This window comes from Catharus ustulatus, chromosome 21, assembly GCF_009819885.2.
Source record: "Catharus ustulatus isolate bCatUst1 chromosome 21, bCatUst1.pri.v2, whole genome shotgun sequence".
NCBI classification, from domain to species: domain Eukaryota; kingdom Metazoa; phylum Chordata; class Aves; order Passeriformes; family Turdidae; genus Catharus; species Catharus ustulatus.
This window is the reverse complement of record NC_046241.1, coordinates 8,822,659-8,847,880: the sequence shown is the minus strand read 5'-3', so window position 1 is coordinate 8,847,880 and position 25,222 is coordinate 8,822,659. Positions and strand designations below refer to the sequence as shown.

The 25,222-nt window shown below is 44.9% G+C and overlaps 1 protein-coding gene across 1 annotated transcript; it reads right to left on the bottom strand.

Moving 5' to 3' along the window:
• Positions 1–62: 62 nt before the first annotated feature.
• On the bottom strand, positions 63–24,934 carry CCDC187 (coiled-coil domain containing 187). Its single transcript, XM_033077843.1, has 21 exons — positions 24,761–24,934; positions 24,047–24,116; positions 23,081–23,631; positions 21,266–21,364; positions 18,655–18,783; positions 17,697–18,364; positions 17,243–17,334; positions 16,493–16,935; positions 15,969–16,068; positions 11,723–11,898; positions 6,422–6,519; positions 5,951–6,061; positions 5,576–5,679; positions 4,943–5,076; positions 4,330–4,457; positions 4,026–4,213; positions 2,979–3,066; positions 2,017–2,231; positions 691–874; positions 222–504; positions 63–103 (listed from the first exon to the last, which is right to left on the bottom strand). The coding sequence occupies exons 3-21, from the start codon at positions 23,598–23,600 to the stop codon at positions 63–65; spliced, it is 3,801 nt and encodes a 1,266-aa protein (XP_032933734.1). The 5' UTR covers positions 23,601–23,631; positions 24,047–24,116; positions 24,761–24,934.
• Between the last annotated feature and the right edge of the window lie 288 nt (positions 24,935–25,222).

The window sequence follows — 25,222 nt, the reverse complement described above, 5'->3', positions numbered from 1 at the left end:
GGATAAAACCTGGAAACAAAAATAACTCCAGCATGTCCTGTCCTAGTCTATCTTCAGCTGATCTATGTTCTTTTAAAAAGAACAGCCTTAAGTTCTTGAAAAACTGTCTCAAAAATGAGCAAATTGTTAATGACACAATCAGAGTAAGTTATGATTTTGTTCTGGGGAAGCAGTATAATCATATCTCTTAATAAACCATCTTGCCCAGCAGTGATTTATACATTGGTTATAGTGAGCAAGACACTGAGGTAATAAATGAGAAGATTGTCTCTCTGTCTGGATTAAAATTTGGTTCAAGTAGTTGAAACAGATTGGATATAATAGCATGAAATATGATTCACCTGTTCCTTCAGGAGTATTTTCTGCCCGAACCAGGCATAAGTTACACCAAGTAGGAAGCATCCCCAAACCTTTCACTGGGTGCTTTCTGCCACATGGATTAATATCTTCATTATCTTTAGGATCATGGTTTGAAGGAAGTGCATTTTCCTTCAGCACAGGTTCCTAGAATGCAAATATTTAGGAGACAGAGTTAATGTCTTAAGGAAAAAGAGCTTATAACCAATACACTTACTTTGACTTCACGTTCCTAAGTGCCAAATGAGCCTTGTGCTGGCTCTGTTTTAAGGCAAATATAATCTGGGCCAGCCTTTCTTTAGGCATTAATGGAATTGCAGAGGTGGTCCTTACCAGAAATACACACATTTGGCCTTTTCTTGTATTGAGTGTGGCTGTGGGTTCCATTCCAGCTGAAGCTGTAGGTTCCAGAGGTAAGAAAACATTCTCCTGAGCATTAAGGGACTGCTCCAAACCTGGGAACTGCTCCACCTGTTTCTGGTGTTGTACCAGTGATTCCTTGTTCTCAGTGGAAAAGCTGTAAAGAGTTAGACATGGAATGCTGCACTCCTGATCAGTATAAAATATGAACATACCCATGCAGGTGGATAAATGGCATAATCACCACTCTGCACTCCCACACAGGACAGAGATCTATGGACAATCAGCCAGAATTTGGGTGCATTTGAGCTCTACCAGCCCCTGGCTGCTCCAGACTGACACCAATATTCACTGTTCTCCTACGAGCAGCCTTGTCAGTAATAAGAAGTGAAAGCACAGCCAAGAAACCTTTTAAAGATTTCTCTGACTTGTAATCAATAACACCATGAATTATAGATCAGTTCCATGCAGGGATTTATTTGAAAGCCTTCCCCTGTGGGGACTTAAGTAAATGCACAAACCTGACTCACCACCCTGCTAAAGCTCTGGGTAACACTGAATGAAAGGAGGGTTTAATTCATATAGATAAATATATGTCTTTAACTGCTTTTTCTCTTCCTGAAGCAAAGGAGATTTTTATTCTGGATGCTGTGGGGTTCTCATTCACACTGCTCAGCTCCTCCAGCCCAGCAGGAAGCAGACAGGGATACAGTGGATACAGCTCCTGGGGAACAGCAGGATGGGGATTTCTCACTCTGGCTAAACTCCTGAATTATACCTCACTGTAGGATTTTATATGATACTTCTGTGCTTCAGTTTAAGCCTAAAATTTAGCCCTGTGTATTACAAAACCCTTCTATGGTTAAATCCTCAGTGAAGGACAGAGCAGCTCAGGGGGGCTGAGTGATACAGAGGCTCAGAGCCAGAGGGTGACAAAGGAGTGAATTTCACCAATTAAATCAATACATTTCTACTTATTCCATATGGGTATTGTGAGGCTTAATTAAGATATAGTTGCAAAGTGGTTTGAGTTTGTAGTTAAAAGCCACCATGAAAACATGAACTATCATTAGCAGTTGTGTGGCTTCATTAAAGGTGCCCTGAGGAGCTCACCATTTGTGACAGAATGATAAGCTGTGATCTTGATTTATCAACTGCTTGAACACAGAAATTTAAAAAATTTATCATCATAAACTTCCTCTCTGGAATATCTAAAGCTCACACAATTATCTAGGACATACCTGTCTCCATCTCCACTGGATTTGGTCTTCAGCAATCACTGAGAAAAGTTTTACTTACCCCTCACATTTCTTGCTCTTTTTATGCTTTAGCTGGACACAATTGTCTTTACTCCCTGACTTCATAACCTCCTGCTTCCCAGCCAAACTGTGCAGCTTTTCCTGAAGTTGTGCTGTTGAGTGCTGCATCATTAAGATTTCTCTCTGCTGCTTTAATAAAAGCTTCCTTTCTTGACGGGCTGCCCTGTGGATGTTTTGCAGGTGCTGGATTTCTGCCTACACAAAGCAGAGAAAAAAAGGAGCAGAACAGAGTGAAGATAACAAAGAGCTATGCTCAAAAATATGTGTCATGTTTCACTTTTAATCCCAAAATACCCTGGAAATTCAGTAAGTAGGTTTTTTTCATTTTTTATAAAAAAATTCAGTTTTGTTTTTCAACAGGGGTTTCACCTGTGAAAACTGATGACAGGTAAAGGGATGTTTTTAATGAGTGTCAAGTGGTGAGACCTTTAAAAATGAATTGTCTTCAGATCATTCAAAACTACAGGATGCTCATGCTTTGCACTAGGAATTCCTTTACTTAAAAGAGAGGCTTGCACTGTATAAGGAGTGGGACAGACATTTTCTACATTTTCCAAGTGTAATTATGAACCCCGCATAGCGGAATAACTGAAACTATAAAATTAGCTGTCAGATTAATTTAATATATTTCAACATCACAAGCATAAATCAGTGGAAACCTACATTATATGACCTGTTTGTTATGGCATAAATAGAAAAATCCACAATAACAGTGAGGTAGCAGAAGAGAGAAAAAAAAGATGTTTTCTTTTATCCAAGATTTACAGACTGCTGACTTTGGCACAAAACCCACCTCACTGTGGGTATGTAGGAAACATGCAGAATAATGGATGCAAAGTGATTTTTGATTTTTTTTTAACACAAACCCCACTTGTTCCAGCAACTCCAGACACCTCCCTGTGGATATGAGATGAATCCCAGCTCCTCTCACTGCAGCATTACCTGCTCCCGTTTCAGCTCCATCAGGATTTTGTGCTGCTTTGCTACCATGGCAGAGGCTCCAGAGCTATCCTGCAGGTTTTCCAGAATGCTGGAGGTAACAAGGATGAGAATCAAAGTCAGATCATTAAATGCCTTTAATTTATGGATGGGATGGGAGCAAAGCTACTCTCAAAGTTGCTCTAGGTATGGAGGGCTCCTCTGCCTGGTCAGTGCTGAGGGACATCCCTCACTGTCATGAGGGCTCCTCATCCTGGTCACCCCTCACTGTCATGAGGGCTCTTCAGCCTGGTCACCCCTCACTGTCCATGAGGGCTCCTCATGCTGGTCACTCCTGAGGGACATCCCTCACTGTCCATGAGGGCTCCTCAGCCTGGTCACTCCTGAGGGACACCCCTCACTGTCATGAGGGCTCCTCGTCCTGGTCACCCCTCACTGTCCATGAAGGCTCCTCAGCCTGGTCACTCCTGAGGGACATCCCTCACTGTCCATCCCTGAGGCTCCTCAACCTGGTCACTCCTCACTGTTCATGAGGGCTCCTCATGCTGGTCACTCCTGAGGGACACCCCTCATTGCCCATGAGGGCTCCTTGTCCTGGTCACCTCTCACTGTCCATGAGTGCTCCTCATGCTGGTCACTCCTGAGGGACATCCCTCACTGTCCATGAGGGCTCCTCATCCTGGTCACCCCTCATTGTCCATGAGGGCTCCTCATCCTGGTCACCCCTCATTGTCCATGAGTGCTCCTCAGCCTGGTCAGCACTGAGGGACACCCCTCATTCTCCATGAGTGCTCCTCAGCCTGGTCACCCCTCACTGTCCATCCCTGAGGGCTCCTCAGCCCCGTTGGTTCCTCACACCACCACAGAGGGAGGTGAAGCTCAGCTCTGCTCCAGAGACACCAAAACCACTCTGGCTCTTTTCCTCTCCTCATGCTTTACTTGCTGTGTGCTTTCTAAGAAGATTTTACATTTATTGTGTTCTGCTGAAAGGAGGAAACCCCGTCCCAGCCAAGCAGGCCTCCACTGATGGTGCCCCCATTGCCCCCTCACCGTCTGCGGTGGCCCAGCCAGGCCAGCTCGACCCTGGCTTTCTCCAGCAGAGCTTTTCTCCGGAGCTGCAGCAGCACTGCCTGGTGCTGAGCCCTCAGCTCCTCTCCCCTCAGGCACTGCTCCATCACAGCCAGGCTGGAACCATGGAAGGTGCTGGAGCCTCCAAAGTGTGGAATGGCCGCGCTGCACTGGGGACAGAGCAGAGTATTGGCGGGTGAACAGTTTGATTGATGGAGTAAAACCAAAAAAACAACCAACTCAAAGAAAAAAGCACCCCTCAGATTGTTTTGAGAGCTGGTGTTACCTGGCTGTCAGAGCTGGCCTGATCATTGCTGTCTCCAGAGTTGTCCCAAGTCTCCCCTTGGGGCAGATTCACCCAAGGTGACAACAGATTCAAGGTGTGATGGCTGTGCAGAGACTGCCTGGGATCTGCTGGCAGAGATCCCAAGGCAAAGAGTTAATGTCATCAAAAATAAAATATCCAAAAGGAGAAAAAGAGACCCAAAAAACAGCTCCCCCAGTACAATTTAACATCCATTCCTGAACTCAAGGTGCCTTTGGCAAATACTCGTCAGCCAAGCCCATGCACTGCCCTCAGCAGGAGCTGCAGGAGCCATCCCTCAGCTGTTCACTTCCAGGAGCAAGCTGTGGGCACCAATCTCCTTTACAAGTGAAATCATGGTAAACAGGTAAACATTAAAAAAGGGCCCCATCAACAGGGTAAATAACTCTCAGCTCCCAACACAATTGTCTTTGAAGGGCCTGGAGTACAAAGGAAGATGGCCATAGTTTAAATATGCACAATGAACATAAATATTTAGGTCAGCATTTTCAAAATGAGTTAGAAAATTGTGTTCCAGGCCAGGTTGAATGGGGCATTTTCCAAATATCACTAAATCCTTTAAGTTCATGCTCACCTCCTTGAAGCACCGAGCAATATGAACCTCCTCCTCCTAGAGGTTTTCTTTCTCCCAATATTTTGGGATCCACTGGACTGGGATGTCTTTCTGTCTTCAATGCAGAGTGTCTCAGTGAACCCATCTCTTGATTACTGAAGGTAAGAAAAAGGAAATATTTTCTTATTGCAGTCAGAGATATTATTTCAATTCCTTGCTTTCACAGTCAAGTCCTCCATAGAGATTGAATCTTTTCAAACCAGAATGCTGCTTATTTTTATGTGACACTGAAAGTTTTACCTGTGCAAAGGTACCTTTCTGGTAATTGCATCCATAAGACCCTGGAAGCAATTCTCAGGTCTTTATGCCACTTGAAATGAACATTAAAAAGTGCACATACAATATTCTAATTTACATCAAGGTTATGACAGTAAAGCAAAATGAAAAAAATTATACTTTTCACACAAGTTTCAGAGGGGTTTCTACTTTTTTAAAAGTGCAAGATCTCATTAGAGAGGTCTTAATAACATAGCTTGAGCACAAATCAGAGTAAAAAAAGACTATATAGAAATTACTTTAGTGGCCCAAAATATTAATATAGTCAAACCACAGGCCAAATCCTTGGAGTGCCTCACTGTGTCCTGCCTCCTGTACCTGCCAGCAGCAAAGTCACCTCCCAAGCAGTGTCCTCTCTGTGTCTGCTCTGCGTGGTACAGTCTTGTCACAGCAGGATCACTGCCTCTGGAATTCCTGCTGCCCTGCACACACAGAAATGGTCACACACCTCAGTGGTCTGTTTGGAAAGCAAAACATTTAAACCTTTTTTCCTCATCCTCTTTGGAAAGCCCCTGGTTGGAGATAATGCCAACAATTCCTAAAGAGTTGATTCATTTATGGGCTGGGAGAAAACTCTGTGGGGATATGAGTGTGAGGTTGTAGAGCAGCTCACAAATTACTGTGTATTTAGAACTGTTCTCATGAGAGTTGGGGCCTAGAGATGTTGACCCAGGATCTGAAATCATAACTTACCTCTGCACTGAGCTGCAGCAGGTCCCTCAAAAACCTGTGGCTTTCCTCAACCTCTTGCTTTGCTTTCTCCCTCAGCACCACAAGCTGCTGTTTCTGCTGTTCCTGCTGGAGCTGTGGTAGGAAATGACACATGATAAATGGTATCTTTAACCAGGTGACAGAACAGCTGAGAGCTGGGGGACAAAGGGCAGGACAGGACACACATCCACATCCTGCTGCCCAGGCAAGCAGCACAAATGCTGCTTTGGCTGCAGTACAGCAACATCTTCTCACCTACCAGGGCTATAGTAAAGTCTCCAAACAGCAAATTATATCTGGCACCTCACTTTTATAGTTCATAGGGTTTATAAACCTGACTCAGCCAGCTGAGTGTGACCTAAGTACACCTGAATCAGGGGATAGGGAGCACCTTGTCCCCTGGGACAGCAGAACTGGAATTCCCTTTTCTCCTTACACAGGTTTCCCACTGACCTTCAGTCTGTGAGCCAGTAGTAGGGAGGTTTGCCTCAAAATGTCCAGGTGGCTCCTGTGTTTGTCTTCCAGCTCTGTGCTGCCCAAATCTCCCTCACCTGTAGAAGTTTAGGGGATTGTCACAAGGGGAATGTGTACATTGTTCCAACTGCATTTTCCTTTTGAATCCTCCCTGGGCCTATTTTTGGAAGCCTCCCAAATCTGACATGTGCCTTTATTCCTAAAATAACTTCTCTGCAAACATTCAGTTCTTTCACCATAAGTGTAGAAAGAAAATGTCAGTTCCTGCATCCTGCCAAGAAATGTATGAGCATAAAGTCCTGCAAGTATTGGGAACTGGCAGGAATTGAGGGTCTATGCCAGGGGAGACAAATGAGGAACAATTCCTGTTCTAAACCTGTATTTCAGAGTGTGAGTTATTGTCACTCTTGATTCCACTGCTCCTTTGCTGCACCAACAGGATCAGAGCCACTGGGTACAAAAGAAAAACTTCCCAACCTTGTGACAAGGTTTCCCAAGTGACAAAATGTCACTTCTTTGGGAACTGGAGCAGCATCCTGCATGTGCCCTCCATCTGTATTGGGATGCAGGCTGGTTCCTCTCTCTTTTGTCACAGGGGGACACAAACCCCTGGAAAAAAGCTTTAATTTTAAAGTGGGGAAGTTTTCTCTCTTGCTCCAGCTGCACCTTTTTCACTGCTACTTCCTTATTGCACCTCCCTGCCTGTGTGGGACAGTGCAGCTGATATGTTTACCAGCAAAATGTTCTTGGCTGCTTGAACTTCTCAGATGAATTGCTCAGCTTATGCAAACAGGTTGTGTGTTTATTCTGTGCTGTGCCACTGTCACAGCAACCAGAGGCATAACAGAATTGAAGTGTGGGTCATAAATAGAAATAGGTTTGATTTGGAAACTTGAGATAAAATCTCTGTCTCTATCCAGGTCACCTGAATCCAAATTACCCCATGGTGCAGGATAAGCCCATGACATGCAGAGTTTGTTTTTGCTTTACAGACTGGACAGAAGGAGCAGAGATGTGGGCTTGTTTGCATGCCAGGATAGGTTTTGTGTTGTGAGTGAAATAAAATATTAAATCTTTGAGCCTGGCGCAGATTTTCTATTAGAATGCTGCTCTGTTTTTATAAACAGCTTGATTGCAGATTTCACTTTCCTCCTACAGTGATAGTATACAAGACTTCTCTTAACCCCCTCCTTTTCAGAGTCAACAGACTGGATGGAAACCTCATCCTTTATTTTGGTAATGGGCCTTTCCTGGTTCTGGAGGGCAAAATCATACTAAATTATCTAGACATGCCAAATTCAGTGTTCATCTTTTTAGAAAGAATTTTCATTTTAGCCAGTCTTTCTAATTTTGAGGACTGAGTCAGACTCTTTAATGCTGATAGTTAACTAGAGATGATTTTATGCAATGACCTATTTAGGAAAATGGAGTGGATGAAAAAGCTGGGTTTTGCACAAGGAAGTTTTGTTAGTGATTTTAAGCAATGCAATAGAAAAAAAGACAAGAGAACAATTCTTCAGTGGGTCCACAGAAGGCTCTTTAAAAAGTTCCTTCAATACTAACAAATAAAGTAATTCTATTTTAAAAAGTTACAAGCTATATTTATTGATGCTAAGCTGTCTGAGTAGCTTTTAATGCTAATATCTGGGCCAGTCAGAAGTATGATCATCTATTAGGATATAATTTAAAACCCTATGAATATTTTCAATTTGTGCCTCAAACTGAACAATGCTGTTGTTGCTCTGAGCAAAGCCCAACCAGTGGTATTGACCTCAAAGTGATTAAAAAGTTTGCTCTGATCTCTTTTCCCTCCTTTTGAATGTCATTTTCCTAATTGTGGCTATTTCCAGATGCATTTCTTGTGTTGCAACATCCTGCATTAAAGAAAATACCATCTGGCTAAACTTCACGTCCTTTTAGGTGATGATGAATGGCATTTACTGCCTACCCAGATAGCTTCAATGTGCATACACTCAGCCTTGTGAAAAAAAAATGCTATTTATTAAATCACTTTCCGCTGCACCTGCAGAATCCCAGCAAAGCCCTGTAGAATCTCCCTGACATATAATTAAAAAAGCCAGGCTAAAAGTCTCATTTTTCTAATCACTTCAAGCAAGGCAGAAGCATTTACTGCTGTTTTACTCAAGGACAGCTTTTTCTCTTTCTGCCCATGTCAGCAATCAGACCAGCCCAGTTATTATAAAAAGACACACTTGCAACTTTAGCTGTTAGCATGACTTTGTCTGCATTATTGCCTGGAGGTGTAGGAATATGGGGAGTAAAGTGTCCTGAAATGCTGCTGTGGAGTAGAGCAGCAGATCCAGAAGGAATTATCCCATTTGCCCCCATGTGGGCAATCCTTCCCTTCTCCAAAATTACCACCTTAGCTCAATTGCTTTTTATTTCAGGATGCTTTCCTGGTAAGGTAAAATACCACCCAGATTTCAGCCCTCTCTGTGCAGGAAAGGAGCTGCAGTGAGGACAGGTGAAAGGGGAGGTAAAAAGAGGTTTGGTAACTCCTGATCACAACTGAGAAACACAGCACAGACACTTTGGTCCTTCAGCAATCCCCAAGAGGAGACTGAGCTGGGCTGACATGGGCTGAGCTGCACTCTGAAGTGCCTTGGACAATCTGCATTTCCACAGCTGCTAAATCAGGTCCTTGTCTCCTCTCCAAACACGTCTGGTGTCCTGCTTGTCACTGAAGAGTGGCTGCTTACCAAACAAGGGGATTAATGTGGCCCGTGCTGCTCCTGTTCTCTGCGTGGTTTGTGTTTAGATCTAAATCCTCTGGTGTGGAGGGCTGGCCTGGCTTCAGCTCCCAGCCAGATGTTGCAGCACATGGCAGTGCCTCACCCTGCTGCTGCCCCTTCTCACAGGGCAGCTCTTGGCTCAGGATAGCAACAGAGCTGGGGCTGAACCTGGACCTAACCAGAATCCTGAATTGCTGTGGAATGGTCCTTCTGTTCCTCACCAATTATTCTAAACTCTCTCAATCAGTGACAACATCATGCAGAGGTGCTGAAGGCAGGGCTGGAGCTCACTGGAGCTGGGGGAAATACAAAACAGGATTTGGGAGGGAACACGGAGAGCTGCCTTAGCTCGACATGCTCCATCAGAGCACCATTAGCTGAAGCCATGCTGATGCATTTCTGTGCTTATTTCACTCATTTATAATTTCTCCCTCTTCTAGAAGCAAGAAGGCAGCTCCCTCTAGTGATGTAAGAAAATATGTCAATCAGCAGTTTAGGGGAAAGGTACATATAAATACACTTTCCTTGTAATTCAGGTTTAAATTCTGCATTTTAGGAACAATGGAAAACATTCCATTTGCTTTCCTAATGCAAATTATTTTAAAGCAGTAGCCATGATTAAGCTTCAACAATTAGAAAATAATTTTTAAACAATTTGTTTTAGCTTAAATGTTGTTAACTCTCAAATATAAAAAAAAGGAAACAAAAAGTCTGGTCTAATGAAATGAGATTTCTTGCTCATTCAGTCCCATCTGGCTTAAAGGTCCCTAGACTGTAGGAAGGAGCACAGGCAAAATGTTGTGTTTTTTAAAAATCATCTACTTCTCTTATTTAATAGAAATACAGAAATTTGGGTTCTGTGAGCTGTATTCAGAGGACATGCTGGAGCAGCAAGGGAAGTATAGCTCATCTCAGCTCCCTGTGGGAGAGCCCTGGTGGTTTGGCAGCAGTGACAGAAAGGTTTTACATTGTGGTGTAATATGCAAAGCCCTTCCTTATCAGCTCATTGCTTATACCAAGATTTGTGCCTAAACTGATGAGAAATTAATGCAAGTGCAATGTGAGATACTTCCCAACACTACCTGTGGAGACAACTTTTGTTCACCACAGCACGAGCTTATAAGATTTGCAGTTCTGGGTTTTACACTGGCTGTGTTTAAAAAGAAAATTCAACAATCCAGTTCACTGTCTTACCCCACGCAGTAAAGAAATATTTTGTGAATATCTTCTCTCTGCTTTAAGATGTTTGAAATTAAATTAGTTCTTTTGCTAAGTGTGTCAACCACAGAAAACCTTTCTTTGGCACAGCAGAGGGTGTCAGGTGATGAGTGTCCCTCTGAAAGGTAAATATGTGCATTTGGCAGCAGTTGTAGAGTTACACCTCATTATGTTGCGGGTGCACGGTGACTTCTGTGTCCCCTGAAAGGACAGAGCCAACTGCTGGGCGATGCCTCCGAGCAGACAATGCAGCTCTGAGTGCCCCATCCCTGCTCAGGGTGGTGACACAGCCACTTGTGACCCATATTTCAAACCCACATTGTGCTGAGCACGACAGTTCTGTGCCTCCTGTGCAGCTCCCGTGGTGGGAGTGCTGCTCCTGCAATGCCCAGGGAAGGGGAAGGTTTCTCCTGGCAGAGACACGAGGCAGCAGCTCCTATTGTTCCTGTGGTGAATAGTGGATGGCTGGGCCTTGCAGAATTGGGGCCCTCAGTTATTAATAGTAAATAAATAGGTTGTCTTTCGCTTAGGGTAAAACACTTCAGACAAAGGCTTGCTGCCCAATCTCTAAGATGCCCTCCTGGTCCCTGGGGGGGGAGTGGGAGAAGCACAGTAAACAATGCTGGCTTCTCCACCATCCCAAAATCCAATATGATGCATAAAATGTTGTGAGGAAAACAATGAAGAGTCCTTAATAAGAGCAAAGGCTTTTTGTAAGTACTGTCTTTGAGGAAAGGTTATCTGATCTTGTTCTTTTGTCTCGGAAAAGCCCTTAAAACAATGCACCATCTGCTCCTGTTTGGTGGGAGCAGGCAGAGATCTCTCTCTGCACGCTACTTGCCAGCTTTTAACCCTTTCAGCCACAAACTTTCCCTTGTTTCTGTGCAAACCCAGAAGTGGCCATGCCCTGCACCCCCGGCACATCCCTCCTTTCCCCCTGCACTGTTCGGATGGGGTCATGATGAAGAGTTAATTGTGAGGCTCCCAGACACCTTCAGATGAGGTGCTGGAAATATTTCTGAGCTCAGTGGGGTTTGTTCCACCTGTGAGCTGAATTCACACCTGTGACAGCACAGCATGGAAAAGGCAAAGAGCTTCTATTGCATTTTATGCAATTTCAATCATAATTCCACATCATCTCTTAGATGAATGTTGAGAGGACAATTTTTCACCTTCGAAATCTGAAAGAAAACCATCTATTTAAAATTCCCCCTCACCCCAGAAGATTTTTCAGCCCTAGCCAGAACCATCAGCAAGAATTCTGCTGGAATGAGGGCAGTGAGTGTCCCTCGGGGAGATGCCACCTTACCCAAGTCCTGCTCAAAGCTGTCAGTGCTCAGAGTGGCAGAGGGCTGGAAGCTCAGGCTGTCCCAGATCCTCAGGCTCTCTCCAGGAGATGGGTTGGCCATTTCCTCTTGGTTCTGACCTTTCAAAACAGTCTCACATCCACATTGATCCCTCCGTGCTCTGAGTTCTCCCTGCGGGCTGTGTCAAGGTAACAACAACAATTACCAAGTTTTTGAGATGTGTATAAAGCAATCTTTTGAACTTAAAAAAAAAAAAAAATTATTTCATTTAAACAGAACTATTACATTTTGTCAAATGGAAACAAAAGGCTCCCTGGGAAGTCATACCTGGCAACGAACAAAATCTCCTGTCTTGTACCTTGATGTTGTCAGGAGAGCTAACAACACTCATTTTTACCTGCTCTAATTACTGCTCTGAAAGAGCTGGGTGTTTTTCAACCTGGTGGCAAATACAAACAACAACCTTGCAGTGTGGAAGCTTAATTTATGAGGGCTGCATTGTACAATCCGTGCCATTGTTGGGACTTGGTTGCACAATCCAGCTCTGAACCTTGGCAAAGAAATCTGTTTAGAAACACAAAGTCCTGAGCTCTGTTCCAGTGTTCCTGGGACTTGTGCTGGGCATGGCTCTGGCCCAACTAAGATCTAGGAGTGATACATATAATTTAAGATATATATTTAATTTAAGATGATATTTCAAAACAATGTCAGCACCAAGTCCCACAGATGAAGGCCTCAGTTAACTGATTTTACTTCGTTTTGCTCTGTAACTATCTGAGCTGAACTAAAAAGATTAAGGAAGAAGGTGTGAAAATGGCATTTATTGATCAAGCCTCAGCTGAACCACACGCAGGGACACTGAAACACTGAAATGGTGATAGATGTTTGCTTTTTCATACAGAAAAATGAATGTGGAAATTTTTTTTTTTTAATCAGCAATCAGCTTAGGGAAATCTTATTTCATTTTTCTGGTTAATAAGCTTTTCTTTGTTTTTCATGACCCAGAAACTGCTAAAACGATTAGTACAGCTTCCACTAACGCGTCTTGGGTGTAGTCTTCAGAAAGTGGGAGCAAAGGTGGATGAGAGAGAAAGAACAGAGGAAAGAGGGATTTCTTACAAAGCAGCTCTAATAGTCATTGGTTAAATGTGCTGAGTTTTGTCTCTGCAATTGTGTTGTGATGGTTTTTTAGGCACTGTTTTCTTTGGCTCTTGGGAAATGCCCACTCTGCCAAGGGAAGGGCATCAGTGGAAATCAATGCAGATTGTACAGAAAATCCTGGGTTTCCACAAGAGTGGCCAGCAACACCTGCCCTCCAGACACAGCCAGCCCTGCAAAAACCAGCACAACTCCCAGATGAGCCTCTCTGGGTTTGCACTAAAGAGAAAGTTGAGTCCACACGAGGAGGCAGAGCTGTGACTCTCCAGCCACCTGTCCCAGCCCCTGAAGCCAGCCAGAGCACTTTCAAATCTCAACTTACAGCAAAAATGGGATGATTTTTTTTACTTTCAAGAATGTAGCCACTTACAGAGGCAACTGAAACAAAATGAGATGGAATTGCCCACACATTTGGTGGCAGTTTGGAGAATTCCCATCAGTGAGTCATTTGCATCAGCAACAAATCTCCCCCAGCCGCCCCTGCGGACGGGGGAGCAGCCGGGCATGAAATGGGAACATTTCTTATGGAAACAGGCACCTGCAGGATTTCGTGCATGAACACGAGCTGCTGTTGTCAGAGCTATAATTAAACATGTAAACAGCAAACTGTGCTGTTCAAACTGGCTGTGGAGAAGGTCATGCTCAAGAGTGCTGGGTTTGGAGCGCTGGATGTTTTGTGTTTGTGAATGAGGGCAGCACACAGTCAGTTTTAACAGGGGGCTTTGTTCAGATGAGCTATCAGAGAGAGAGAATTTGGTCTGTTGTAGCCAAATGTGCACTCCTAACTCCTTAGCAGTGGAACTCAGCACAGACCCAACTCAGCTGCTTTTTCCATCACATTTTCAAACCCAGCTCTAGCTACATCAAAGAGAGCCTGTTCTATAGAAACAGGTTTACAAGACCAAGAACACAGCACTGACCCCTCCTGTTAGCACAGCCTGTGAAGTTCTGTGTGCAGGTTAAGAGACTGGCTCCCTTCACTGCCTGCTGACACTCCCCACGGAGAGTTCATGCACTCCAAATGCGAATGTTCCCGGAGCAGGAAAAATTACAGCCCTGCAAGGTGCCTCAGTCACCTCCTTAGAGCACACTGCTCCTTTATCTGGTGCTTTCTGTCTGATTTGATCTCTGGTGAATCAGTTGATACCAGATCAACCTCAGGAATAACTTTATTATGGGAGCCTCACTGTGTGTGCCAAAGGACTCATCCACTGTTTCTTTCTGTGAGCTTGCAGACTTCAGGAGAGGTGCAAAATCAAACTCTAGATTATACACAAGTAAAAGCTGAGGGCAGGCTTTTACTCTGAGCCTTTGTATTGATTATGTACTTTACCAGCAGCTGAGGAAGGGTGAGGCATGGGTGGCCTTTTCTTTATATTGTCCCTCATTGTCACTGCTGCTGCACCACAGGGAGCCCTCAGCCCACCAGGAGATGAGTCTGGAGTCATTCACAATACAGCCACACTTTCCACTTCTAATCTCTAAATACAACAATATTTTATCTGCAAGTAGCTCTCCTCATCTTTTGAAGCAACAAGAGGGTTGTGATTTATTGTTTGAGAGGTTTTATTGGTGTTTTTTTCAGTGATGCTCTGAGGACTTTTTGACTCTGGCTGCTTTGCTTTCTCAGTAATTGCATTGTTCAGCAGATCGGTGCAATCTGTCTTATTTCTCCTTGTTTTGATGCTTGTCCCTTACAGCTGGGGGCTGTTCCTGTTGGCCCAGGGGGTCATGCACCCACCACCATTCCTGTGAATTTGGGTGGTGTCAGGGCAAGAGCGATGGAGCCCATGGCAGTGGGCTGTGCTCCCCAAGCTGCAGCACAGACACAGCTCTGACTCTCTCCTCTGCACACTCCGAGTGCCCTCTGCTCATGTTTTATACATTTGCCATCTTCTGTGACAGAACAGCTCCAGAATCCTTGCGCCTGATCTCTTGGAGCAGAAATCAGCCCAACCTTTGTTAGCGTGGTGGTTGTGCACAAAGAACAGGGGTTTAGCTCTTGGTGATTGCTCCCCATAACTTTGATAAGCTCACTGGTGGGAATCTTTCACTCACTTTTGCAGCAAAGCGAGTGAAAACAATCACCTAGAAATTATTTTTTTAATGAATCCCCGACCGATGGGGCAGCGTTACCCAGGTGCTCGCTCCGTCCCGCGGCTGCGGCGCCCTCCGGTGGCGAGAGAGCGTCACGGCAGCGCGGCCGGGATCCGCCGGAGCTGGGATCCACCGGAGCTGGGATCCACCAGAGCCTGGACCCACCGGAGATGGGATCTACCGGAGCTGGGATCCACCGGAGCTGGGACCCACCGGAGCTGCGATCCACCGGAGCTGAGATCCACCGGAGCTAGGATCTACCAGAGCCAGGATCCACAGGAGCTGGGATCCACCAAATGGATCTGGGACCCACTAGAGCCGGGATCCACTGGAGCTGGTACTCACCGACCAGAACTGGGATCTACTGCAGGTGGGATCCACCAGAGCCAAGATCCACTGGACCCGGGATCCACCGACCTGAGGTGGGACCCACTGACCTGAGCCAGGATCCACTACTACCGGGATCCATCAGAACGGAGATCCACTGAGCCGGGATCCACCAACCGGAGCTGGGATCCCTCAACCAGAGCCAGGATGCACCCATACGAGGATCCACCGCTCCCAGTGGAACCACTGCTCCCAGGAATCCACAGCCCTGGGGAACTCACCATCCCCACTAACAATTTTAAGTCTGTGTGGCACATTGAGCAGAGGATAATATATCCAGCTTTGTTGTCCCCAGCTACATGGGGTCAGGTTTATATTTCCTTTCTTACTTCTGGGAAAGCCTAGGCAGCAGGAGGGGAAGTGATGTGTCCAAAATCAGTGACAAAATTAAAATTATGATAAAATCATCATATAAAATTATGAACTCTTATATGATAATTTTATATGGATAAAATTATGAAATGTCATTTCATAGATGCAATGAGAAGAAAGTGAAGCCTAGAAGATGCACTGCCCCTAGTCTGGCTCCATGCTGAATTGGTGCTCCTTATTTTAAATATATGCAAGGCACATTTAGCAGAGAATAAAATATCCAGCTTTGTTTACCTTCCAATGAGGAATCTGTGAGCTGGAGAGGCTGGGCTGGTTATTGGCTTCTCATTCCATAGACTTATGTCCACCTTGGAGCCCTTATTCACAGAGAAACCTTTTAAAAAGACAAATGAAGACATTTAATAAATATGCTCTTTGTAGAAATGAAATGGCCCAAGCTTTGGCATCTATTCACTGCCTACTTATATGTGAGCACTTAATACAGCTCCTCTTACCCACAGGTTTCTAACTACACAGGTTTATGTTTGTAATTCTTTTACTTCTGGGAAAGCCAAGACACCAGAATATGACATGTCCAAAATTGGTGGCAAAGCCACAGGTAAAATTATGAGATGTAGCTTCACACGTGCAAGGGGAGAAAAGTAAAACCTAGGAGAGCCACTGCTCTGGGATTTTTGAAGGCACAACATTTCCAATAAATAGCCAAGGGGAGATGAAGCTTAACCCCTGCTTGTAGCTTTGGAACACCTGAGCAGTGGCACCCGAGCATCCCTGTTGTGTCATGCCAGAGGATTTACCTTGCCATGTGAATCTCTGATCTCCTGCAGAGCTGGGGTGACTCTGTCCTGCACTGTGAGTGATCCAGGGCAATCCTTCCCTCTCAGCATTCCCACCAGGCACAGGAGTTGGCATTTCCTTCTGTCTGTCCAGGGCTGCTGCTCCCTGAGTGCTGCCCCCCAGGCCAATCCTGCCCACTCCATGGCATTCCCTGTGGGATGTCACATCAGCATCTGTGCTGCTCAGAAGCATCTGTGCAGTCTCTGTCCTCTCTTGCCCATCCCTGGAAGTCTCAGATTCTGGGACAGAAGGAGGATCACTGTAAAGGTCCAGACTTGTCTCTGTTTTGTCAGCAGAGGCTTTAACCCAGCTGGCTGCACTCAGCCTCTTCCTTGCCACGTCAATCTTTTCTTCAAGTTCCCTGGACAGATTATGAATGGCTCTCACTCGATCCTGTTTGCTTCTGTGTGGAGAAAATCCAAGAGGTGAGTCCTTGGAGGAAAGTTTTGCATCTTCCTGAGGAACAGAAAAGCTCAGGGGAGGTGAGTGCAGAGCTAGGGGAGAGCAGCCCCTCAAGTCTTCGCATTTCAGGGGACTGAGAAACCAGTATTTGGATTCCAGTGCTGGAGGACCTGATGCCTCTCTTTTTTTAGGTGATTGAGTTGTTTCTAAGAGTTGATTCCTGTTAAAAAAAAAGAAAGGCAAGAAAGAGATATCTGCAGTGTGAGCTGAGAAAGAGCCTTTCTAGGATGTCTTTTATGTCTGAGTACCTGTCTCTGTGATCTTCAGGTGACAGAGGAGAGGATGTTTCATCCACCCAGGCCATGAAACTCCTTTCCAGTGCTCCCCCACTGCTTTGCTCCTGAAAGAGAAGAGCCCAGCAGTGTAAGCACTCAACAGCTGGCAACAGAAGGGTAACATTTGGCTTTTATTCCCCTAATAATTTGCTCATGTAACTAAAAACTGCCCACACCACACAACAAACATGTTCTTTTAGCTCAGGCACTGGAGATTTCCAGGATTTTGGGCTGAAGTCGAGGGTTCCAGCCCTACTGATGAACCCAGCAGTTTATGCCATAATTATAAGCTAACTGCTCTGTTTTCCTAGATAAAACTTTTTCTCCCTGGCACTTCAAAGCACTTGTGTGAAGTGTTTCATGTCCTACACGGTGCTGCACTGATCAAGATTGGAGGGGTTTCAATCTGCCACTCCTTAGGACTTACTTGCTCAAATTCACACTGAGCATTTCCTTTGGCAGAACCTGTTTTCCCAATGGCTTTGTGCATCTCATCAGGACATGATTTCTTCCCAACAGCTTCTTTTTGTTTCCTGTACACTTCTTGCAACCTCTCCTTCCTCATCTCCACAGCCTGTGCCAAAGACTTTTTCTGTTCAAGGAGTTTTTTCTTTCTTTCTGCCTTTTTTCGGTTCATAAATTCCCGAACGCTTTCAGGGCTGTAGGGGTGAGGTTTTTTAAGGTTTACCCTCCTCTTTGAAGGTTGCTTAAGGTTTTCTTTCTCAGACCCTTTCTGTCTCTGAGGAGATGCACTTTTCCCTCTGCTGCAGCTTCCTGAGGTGCTGGGCTTGGCTCCATCTTTTGATAATGCAAGTCCAGGTGAAGGAGAATGGATCCCTTGGGATTGGTGTTTCACAGCATCTCTGGGGAGCCTGGCACCTCTGTGCTCCTCACAGGACTGGCTTGGCAAGAGAAGGATTCTGAGTGCTTGGTTTGTATCCTCTGTGGGTGCATTGCTGCCCCTTTCAGCCTTGCTGGGAGTGACCACAGCACTCTGTGCTCCAGGGCTCTTCCCCACAGCTTCATTTCCCTTCATTCTGGGAGTGTTTTCCATCTCTGGCATTGCCCCAAATCCTCCAGCTCCTTCCAAAGGTTCTGTGGGGAAGATTTGGAAACAACAGTGATGTAATTATTTCAGAGTAACAACTCCTGTATCTGTAGTGTGCATCTCCTACCACAGTTCTGAGGACTAATTGACTAATTGTTAAATCTGTGATATTCAAGGGAGAAGATAAATCTCTAAAGGTGAAATTTGAAGTTGCAGTGGCCAATTGTTATTGCAAGAGCCGTTAAAGAAAGGTGCTCAGAAGGGCCTGGAAAGGTTTTGTTTCAATTAGGTTTAATAAATCCTATTTTTTGGGTGTGCTGTACAGGGACAGCTGTACCAAAGTTCTTTGCTGTGCTCTGCTCTCCAGTTCTGCTCCTCAGATGTGGAAGTGGAGGGCGTGGGCCCAGCAGCCTTCTGGCCAACTTCTGACCTTCTCTCCATGCAGAAACACCAGGTAGATTCACTCCTGAAACAGAGAGTTTGTATTTAATTATTAAAGTCCCACATGTTCTTTGAAAGACTATTGTAACTCTCTCATTCAAGTCTATTTAACGGGGATTTCCAGGAATCACAAAGTGTGGGGACATCTAAAAAGTTTCAGTCAGAGCAGGTTTAAAATAAGAAAAAGTTGGTGCTGATTTGATAACAAAAAGTTTTTAGAGTACTCAGACTTTGGAGGCTGCCAGGGTCATGAATCAGATGAGTTCATGAGTGTAAAATGTGAAGGTTCAGTGCTTTGCTAAGGCTTTACCAGCAATTACATCATTTAACACTTGTAGTGTGTTCACACAATTCTTACAAGTTTTACTCAGAAACCACTGACTCCCAGAGGCCTCAAGAACACAGAGAAAAGGTCAGGACTTCCTGGGTACCAGCACATTTGAGAACTGAAGGGAAGGGGATAACAAAATTATTCTTTTCCTTGTGATTCTTCAAACTCACCAGAGGAAACGAATTCATTTTTAAAGTGGTGAGAATCAGCAGGATGTGCTGTGGAGGAATCAATGGAGGATACAGGATGAGGGACAATGTCTAATGCAGAAATAAACAGTGCAGAATGCAGCACAAACAAATTGCTCTTGCTTAATAGGTGGTGCCACATAATAGACAACATTTATCACTGTTTTACTTCATAATTTCAGATTGCATTCACAGCATGCCAATACTTGCACAATTGTGTATTTATTGCAAACACTTCTCCAGCACAAGGTGGCTGAGCAGGTACTTAGTTGGGTTTTGCATGGAAATTCTACCCCCCCAAAATCTCCCCCAGTTAAAATGCTCAAGATTTTACTCTGAAATCAGCAGCAGCCTCAGCTCCTGTGGTTCAGTGCTCAGTCAAGGGACTGAGTCAGGCTTTTCAAGCTGCTGCTCACAACTTTGTGTGCTGAGCTGTGGGCAGCAGGAGTCAGGGAAGGTGCTGGACACAAAGGATTTCCAAAGACTGCTCAGTGGGGCTGCCCTGAGATTCCTCTGTGCTGTGGGAACAGCAAAAGCTTCTCCTCTGTACCATGGACTGAAGGAGTCACAGCCCCAGTTTTGATTCCTTCATTTGCAGCAGCCTCTGAGATGCTCTGCAGGCTCATGTGAGTCGTGTCACAGGGGGAATGATGTTTTCCACATGAAAAATGAGGGAATGATGTTTTCCAGATGAGGAAGAGCTGCACTCCCTGCGGGGCTGAAGTCACTTCCTATAATCCCATGGATTTCCTTTGGAAGGAATTATCACCAGATCTGTGCTTGGTGTTCACAGCAGGAGCACAGAGGGAATTCAGATTCTGCTGGGCTCAGGAGGGCTGGGGTCCATCCATGTCTTTAAGGAAACACCTTGCTGTGTCACTTTGTTTTGTGTTTAGCACTGCTAAAAATGCATTTCTTTTGTACCCTGTCTTAGCTCCTCTGAATGCACCAGATAAATTAATATGTGGATCTAACAATCTTGGCCTCACTGTGTTGTTTATTCCAATTAAATCTTCTTTTTATCTGCATCATGTTCATTAACTACAGCAACTATGATGCTAAAGTTCAAGAGCAGCCTGCATTCCTGATGAGAACAGTTGATAGAAGAAACTCTTTTGATTTAAATATTCTCCTGGGTTTTTTCCCTACCTACGAACAGATGAATATTTTATAGCCGTGGTGACTTAATTTTTTGTTAACTACAGCAAATTTATAATTCATCAAATTCCTGAGTAGTCTGGCTCTGACCCCTGCCCCTCATTCATCTCTTTGTGGCCCTGCCTTGGCTCTTTCAGTGACAGAAACTAATAGCCAATAAAGACACCATGACACTGGCAGTTACAATGATGAATGCTTCACGTGGCATGGTCTTATTATGACCCACTCTCAGAGGAAGAGCAAGCCATTTTTCAAACAATCCATTAAAACAAAAAAAAAAAAAAAGGGAGGGAGAAGGAAATTATTACATATTTCATGCATTTTAAATCATACTTAGAGGCTACAGTATGCTATGTTGATAATTCCATCTGGATTAGAGAGCTCAGATTTTTTTATTTCTGCTTCGCTTGGGAACTTAGCTGGTCTAAAGTACAACCCACAGTACTTCCACTTCTTCCCCACAACATCTGAATGCAACCATTCCTATGCAAAGCTATAGCATTAAATGGGTAAAATGACACCAGGAATTCAAACCTGCCCTTAGAAATAAGGGCAAATAAGACTGAGAACCAGCAATTGAGATTTGGATAATTAATCTGACTTTTCACTGCCTGGATTCGGTCCCTGCTTGGCAAGTCAGGAAATCCCTGCCTCTGGTGGCACCCTTAATTCATTAGGGAAACAGAACTGAATAGGTGGCAGACAGTTCTTCCCACTGAGGAATTATTTTTCATTTCTGATGATTTTTAACCCTGGCAGGTCTGGAATTCAATTGCTGCAGGCAGTCCTGTCCATCAGTCCTTGTAATTTCTCATGGTTTTCAGCCTTACCTTTCCCTGCCACTGCTCTCTCCAGAACACAGGACTTGGATGAAAGCTGCCTCTGGTGTTCTCTTTGAATTCTCCATGCTGAGCTCCTCTCTTTTTGGTCTTTAATCAGGAGATGAAAAAAAGGAAAACACAGAAAATAATTCATGTACTTAAAATGGAACTTGCTGAGCCCAACAATCCAATCCCAGCCCCATTCCCTTAGAATGCAAAAGAAGGAGTCTTTTTATTGAAACTGGTCACCAAACATGCAAGACTCCTTCTTTATTTTATTTTTGTTGTATAGATGTCCCAGCAAAGGAAAATGGGCCTGGATCCACCCCTGAGGCTCTGTCCATGACCCTGTCTCTCCATACAACACAATAAACAACCCTGCCCTAATGCTGCATCCCATGGGTGCACTGGGACACCTCCCCTTGGTGTCTCTGGAGATCCAGGCCAGCCTTTCCATGCAGAGCAAACACTGAATACTTGGGGAAGTTCCCAGTTATGATACCTCACTGCTAACCTGGCATCTTTGGGGCTTTTTTATAATCCCTTCCTTGTCCAGGGATGCTCAATCCTTCCCTGCCTGATATTCTTCATCAGGCAAGGAGAGAACAGGGTTGTGTTCTGAGCACTAAAACCCAGAAAAATAAATGTTTGAGAGCCATCAGGCCACAAGGAGCTGTGCAGATGCTGATATTCAACAGCTGAGCTCCTGTGTGGAAAGCAGCACTGGGCTCCCAAAACTGGGCTGCAGGTGTCTGACAGAGGGAATACTTGGCAAAGCAGCTGTGCCACACTTCTCTCAGTAGGAGTACAGGCAAAGTGAGCAAGATGCAGCTGGGCTGAGTGTCTGGAGCTGTTAATCCCCAGCCCCAGAGGCTGTGTCTGTCCAGAAGCTGAACAGTTTGTCTGTACTCAGTTACGTAAAATCGTCTGGGTTAAAAACAAACCAAACAAACTTCCCTTGGGAACGTCCCAAGGAGGCTCAGCCTGGATTGTGGCTCTGGCTTCTGCCTTTGGGAGGGGCAACATCAGGCACTGGTGACATGAAGTGCAGCTGGAAAGGGACACGTGGCTGCCCCAGACCTGAGGGCAGCACCACAACATCCCTGCGAAAGGTGGCAGGGAGCAAATCCAAGGGAAAGGCGCCTGGAAGCTGGCAGGGTGTGCCCAGTGAATTAACACTAATGCTATTACAGCAATGGGATTTATTGTGTGCAGCTTTGCAGCTCTAGTCCCCTCTTCCCTCAGTAATCCCCCACTCCACGCCTTGCTCCCAGCAACCCGAGATCCTGAACCACACTAAACTAAAGTGACAGCTGTAGATGGATGGCTCTTCAACCCCAAATTTAGCAGCAAAGCAGGATAAGAAGGTCTAATAATATTTACTTTCAGAGCCACACCACTGAATGAACTGTTAAATCCCCTGTAATGCCTCTGAACTACACAATTCCTGCTTTAAATACCTGGGGTGTCTTTCCTTACTACTGTACTGCTGGCTCCTATTCCATGTTTTATATGTGGCAAAAGGAAGGATGTGGGAGGAAAAAATAGATTTACAGCAAATTCTTTACAATTTTGAGGAAATGTATGAATTTGTGTGTGCTAGGGAGTAAATCCAGTGGAACTCAGTGAGCAGGATGGGATGTGGAGCACAGGGAGGTTTGGATTTATTGGACTTATTAAATGGATTTATCACAAGAACATGGGTGATGGCCCCTGGATATCACAGAGAGGGATGGAATATGTGGAAGTCATTCAGCTGTACCAAAGCACTGCTAGGGAATACCCAGTTCCAGCCTTTCTCCACAATTCCAGACCACCACTGACCTCTGTGAGCTGCAGCAGGAGGAGCAGAGGCCACTCTGCAAACCTTTCTTTTCAGAGCTCTCTTTGGCAGGGGGTCTTTAGCAAAAATCAGGCGCTCCTGCTCCCAGGCTGCTGCTTGCTGCTTCCTCTTCTGCTCCTGGATCCTCTTCTTGAGTTGCTCTAACTTATTTTGGGGAGGATTTCTCCACAGCTCTTCCAGCTGTTGATGTCTGGCCTTGCTGGCTGCTGGAAGGTGGGATGTGGGGAGCAGGAGAGCCGTGGGGATGGGAGTGTTGCTCCCACCTGGGACAGGGGAGCTGCTCCTTGCAGGGGAGTGAGGTGGGTGATGCAGGGAGCAGGGAGATTTTTCCTTTTCTGCTGAGAATCCTCTTGAATATCCCAGCTCTCTGAAATTGTCCCTTGTGGGGCTGTCCAGGCTCTTTGCAGGTGCCCATGTCCCAGCTGAGCCTTTTCCATCCACAGCCCAACTCCTGGCAGGGCTGCAACGTCCTGAGGCTGCCCTGGGGGACAGAGGGGACATTCTGGATGGGCAAACAGCAGAGCTTCCCTCTCTTCAGAAAAAGAGAAACGGGGGTCAGTATGTAGGATTAAAAGTTATTAAATTGATCCAAATTAAATACACTGACATGAGTGACTGCTGAGTTTGTACATGCTCTGATGGTGACCTCAGCATCTCCACAGAATCAGCATTTTGCCAGTCACCAGCAGCCTGGCAAATGAAGATAATATTAGGGAAGTCCAGTGTAAACTGTGATCTGATATGAGAAATTATGAGAACTGATATCAGACACTGCCTTGGTCACAGCTGAGGGAGAAATTGTTTGGTGACTCTTTTGTTTCTTTTTTTTTTCCCTATAAACAGTAAGTTGCTAAATTTTTAGTCCTGCATCCCAGAATTTTAAATCCCTTTACGTGTGCCTTCCCCAGCTGACCCCCCAAGTGCTGTACACTCAGGTTATTATTTACCTGTGGGCTGGAGCAATCTCATTGCTCTTTTTCTCACTCAAAGCTGTTTCATCTTTGCTCCTCTCGCCATCTACAGCACATCAAAGCTTTGTCAATGTCAAAATGTCAAAAATATCCCTTCACCATTAAATTCAAAGAGCAACTTTGACTGGGGACTATCCCCCAAAAAAACCTGGCCCATAAATATTAAATAAATATTAAAGGCTGGCAGCTGAAACTGTTCCCAGCCAATAAACCACCTCAGAAACAAATATTTAACAGATGTAAAAATAACAAGTAAAGTCTGTTCTTGTCATTCATTTTTAAGAACATTCTGGAGTTGGGTTAAATTTCCTGCTTTTTTCTTTTCCCACTTCATCTTTTCGAAACTATTTTGAACACATTATGTATTTCCTGCCAAAGTTAGCAAACAAAATGCTGCATTTACATCACTTCAGGTTATCTCTGGGGAAGAAACTCTCAGAGGAGAAGCACAGGGAGCTCTCACTGTGCTCTGACTGGTGGGTGTTGATGCTGCAGCTTTCACTGGAGCTCTCCCCAGCAAGGTGTGACTTCCTGTGCATTGTGATATTTTGCTGGGAACACGACAGAAAGCTGATGAAAATACACACTTGCCTGAATAAAGAGGGTTTTTCACTATCTCCTGTCACCTTCCCTTCCCTCCAGCACCAAAGCAGCCCCAGCTCAGCGGTTTCCCAGTAACTCACAACTCACCAAAGCTCTTTTCGTGCCAAAGCTTTCTTCTGGCTGCCTCTGATTTGGCACAGCTCCACGTTTGATGATAAAATTTGTTTTCAATCCTTTGTAGCTGTGAAAAAGCAGATTTTTCTTTTGAAGGGAGACATATGTTTTGGGTTTTTTCTGGAGTAGCTTTTTGCTGGCATCCACTGCTTGTCTGATTAGTTTTGCAGCTCCTAGTTACTGTGTAAATACTGGCCTGTCTGAACATGTTCCATGTGGCATTTCCTACAGTTGGAAAGAATGCAATTGACTGGGAAGATAAGAAGTGCAATCACCTCAGTCCTTTATTTACACTTTTCAAGTGTGATCAGGTTTTTACTGATGTTTTTAAAAACAGCTTAAGCTGGAGGTGACCCCAGCCAAGAGCAACTTCAGCACTGGGATGCTGCTGTCAGCCTTTGCTGTGCAAGGAACACCCCGTGGGTTAGGATAATA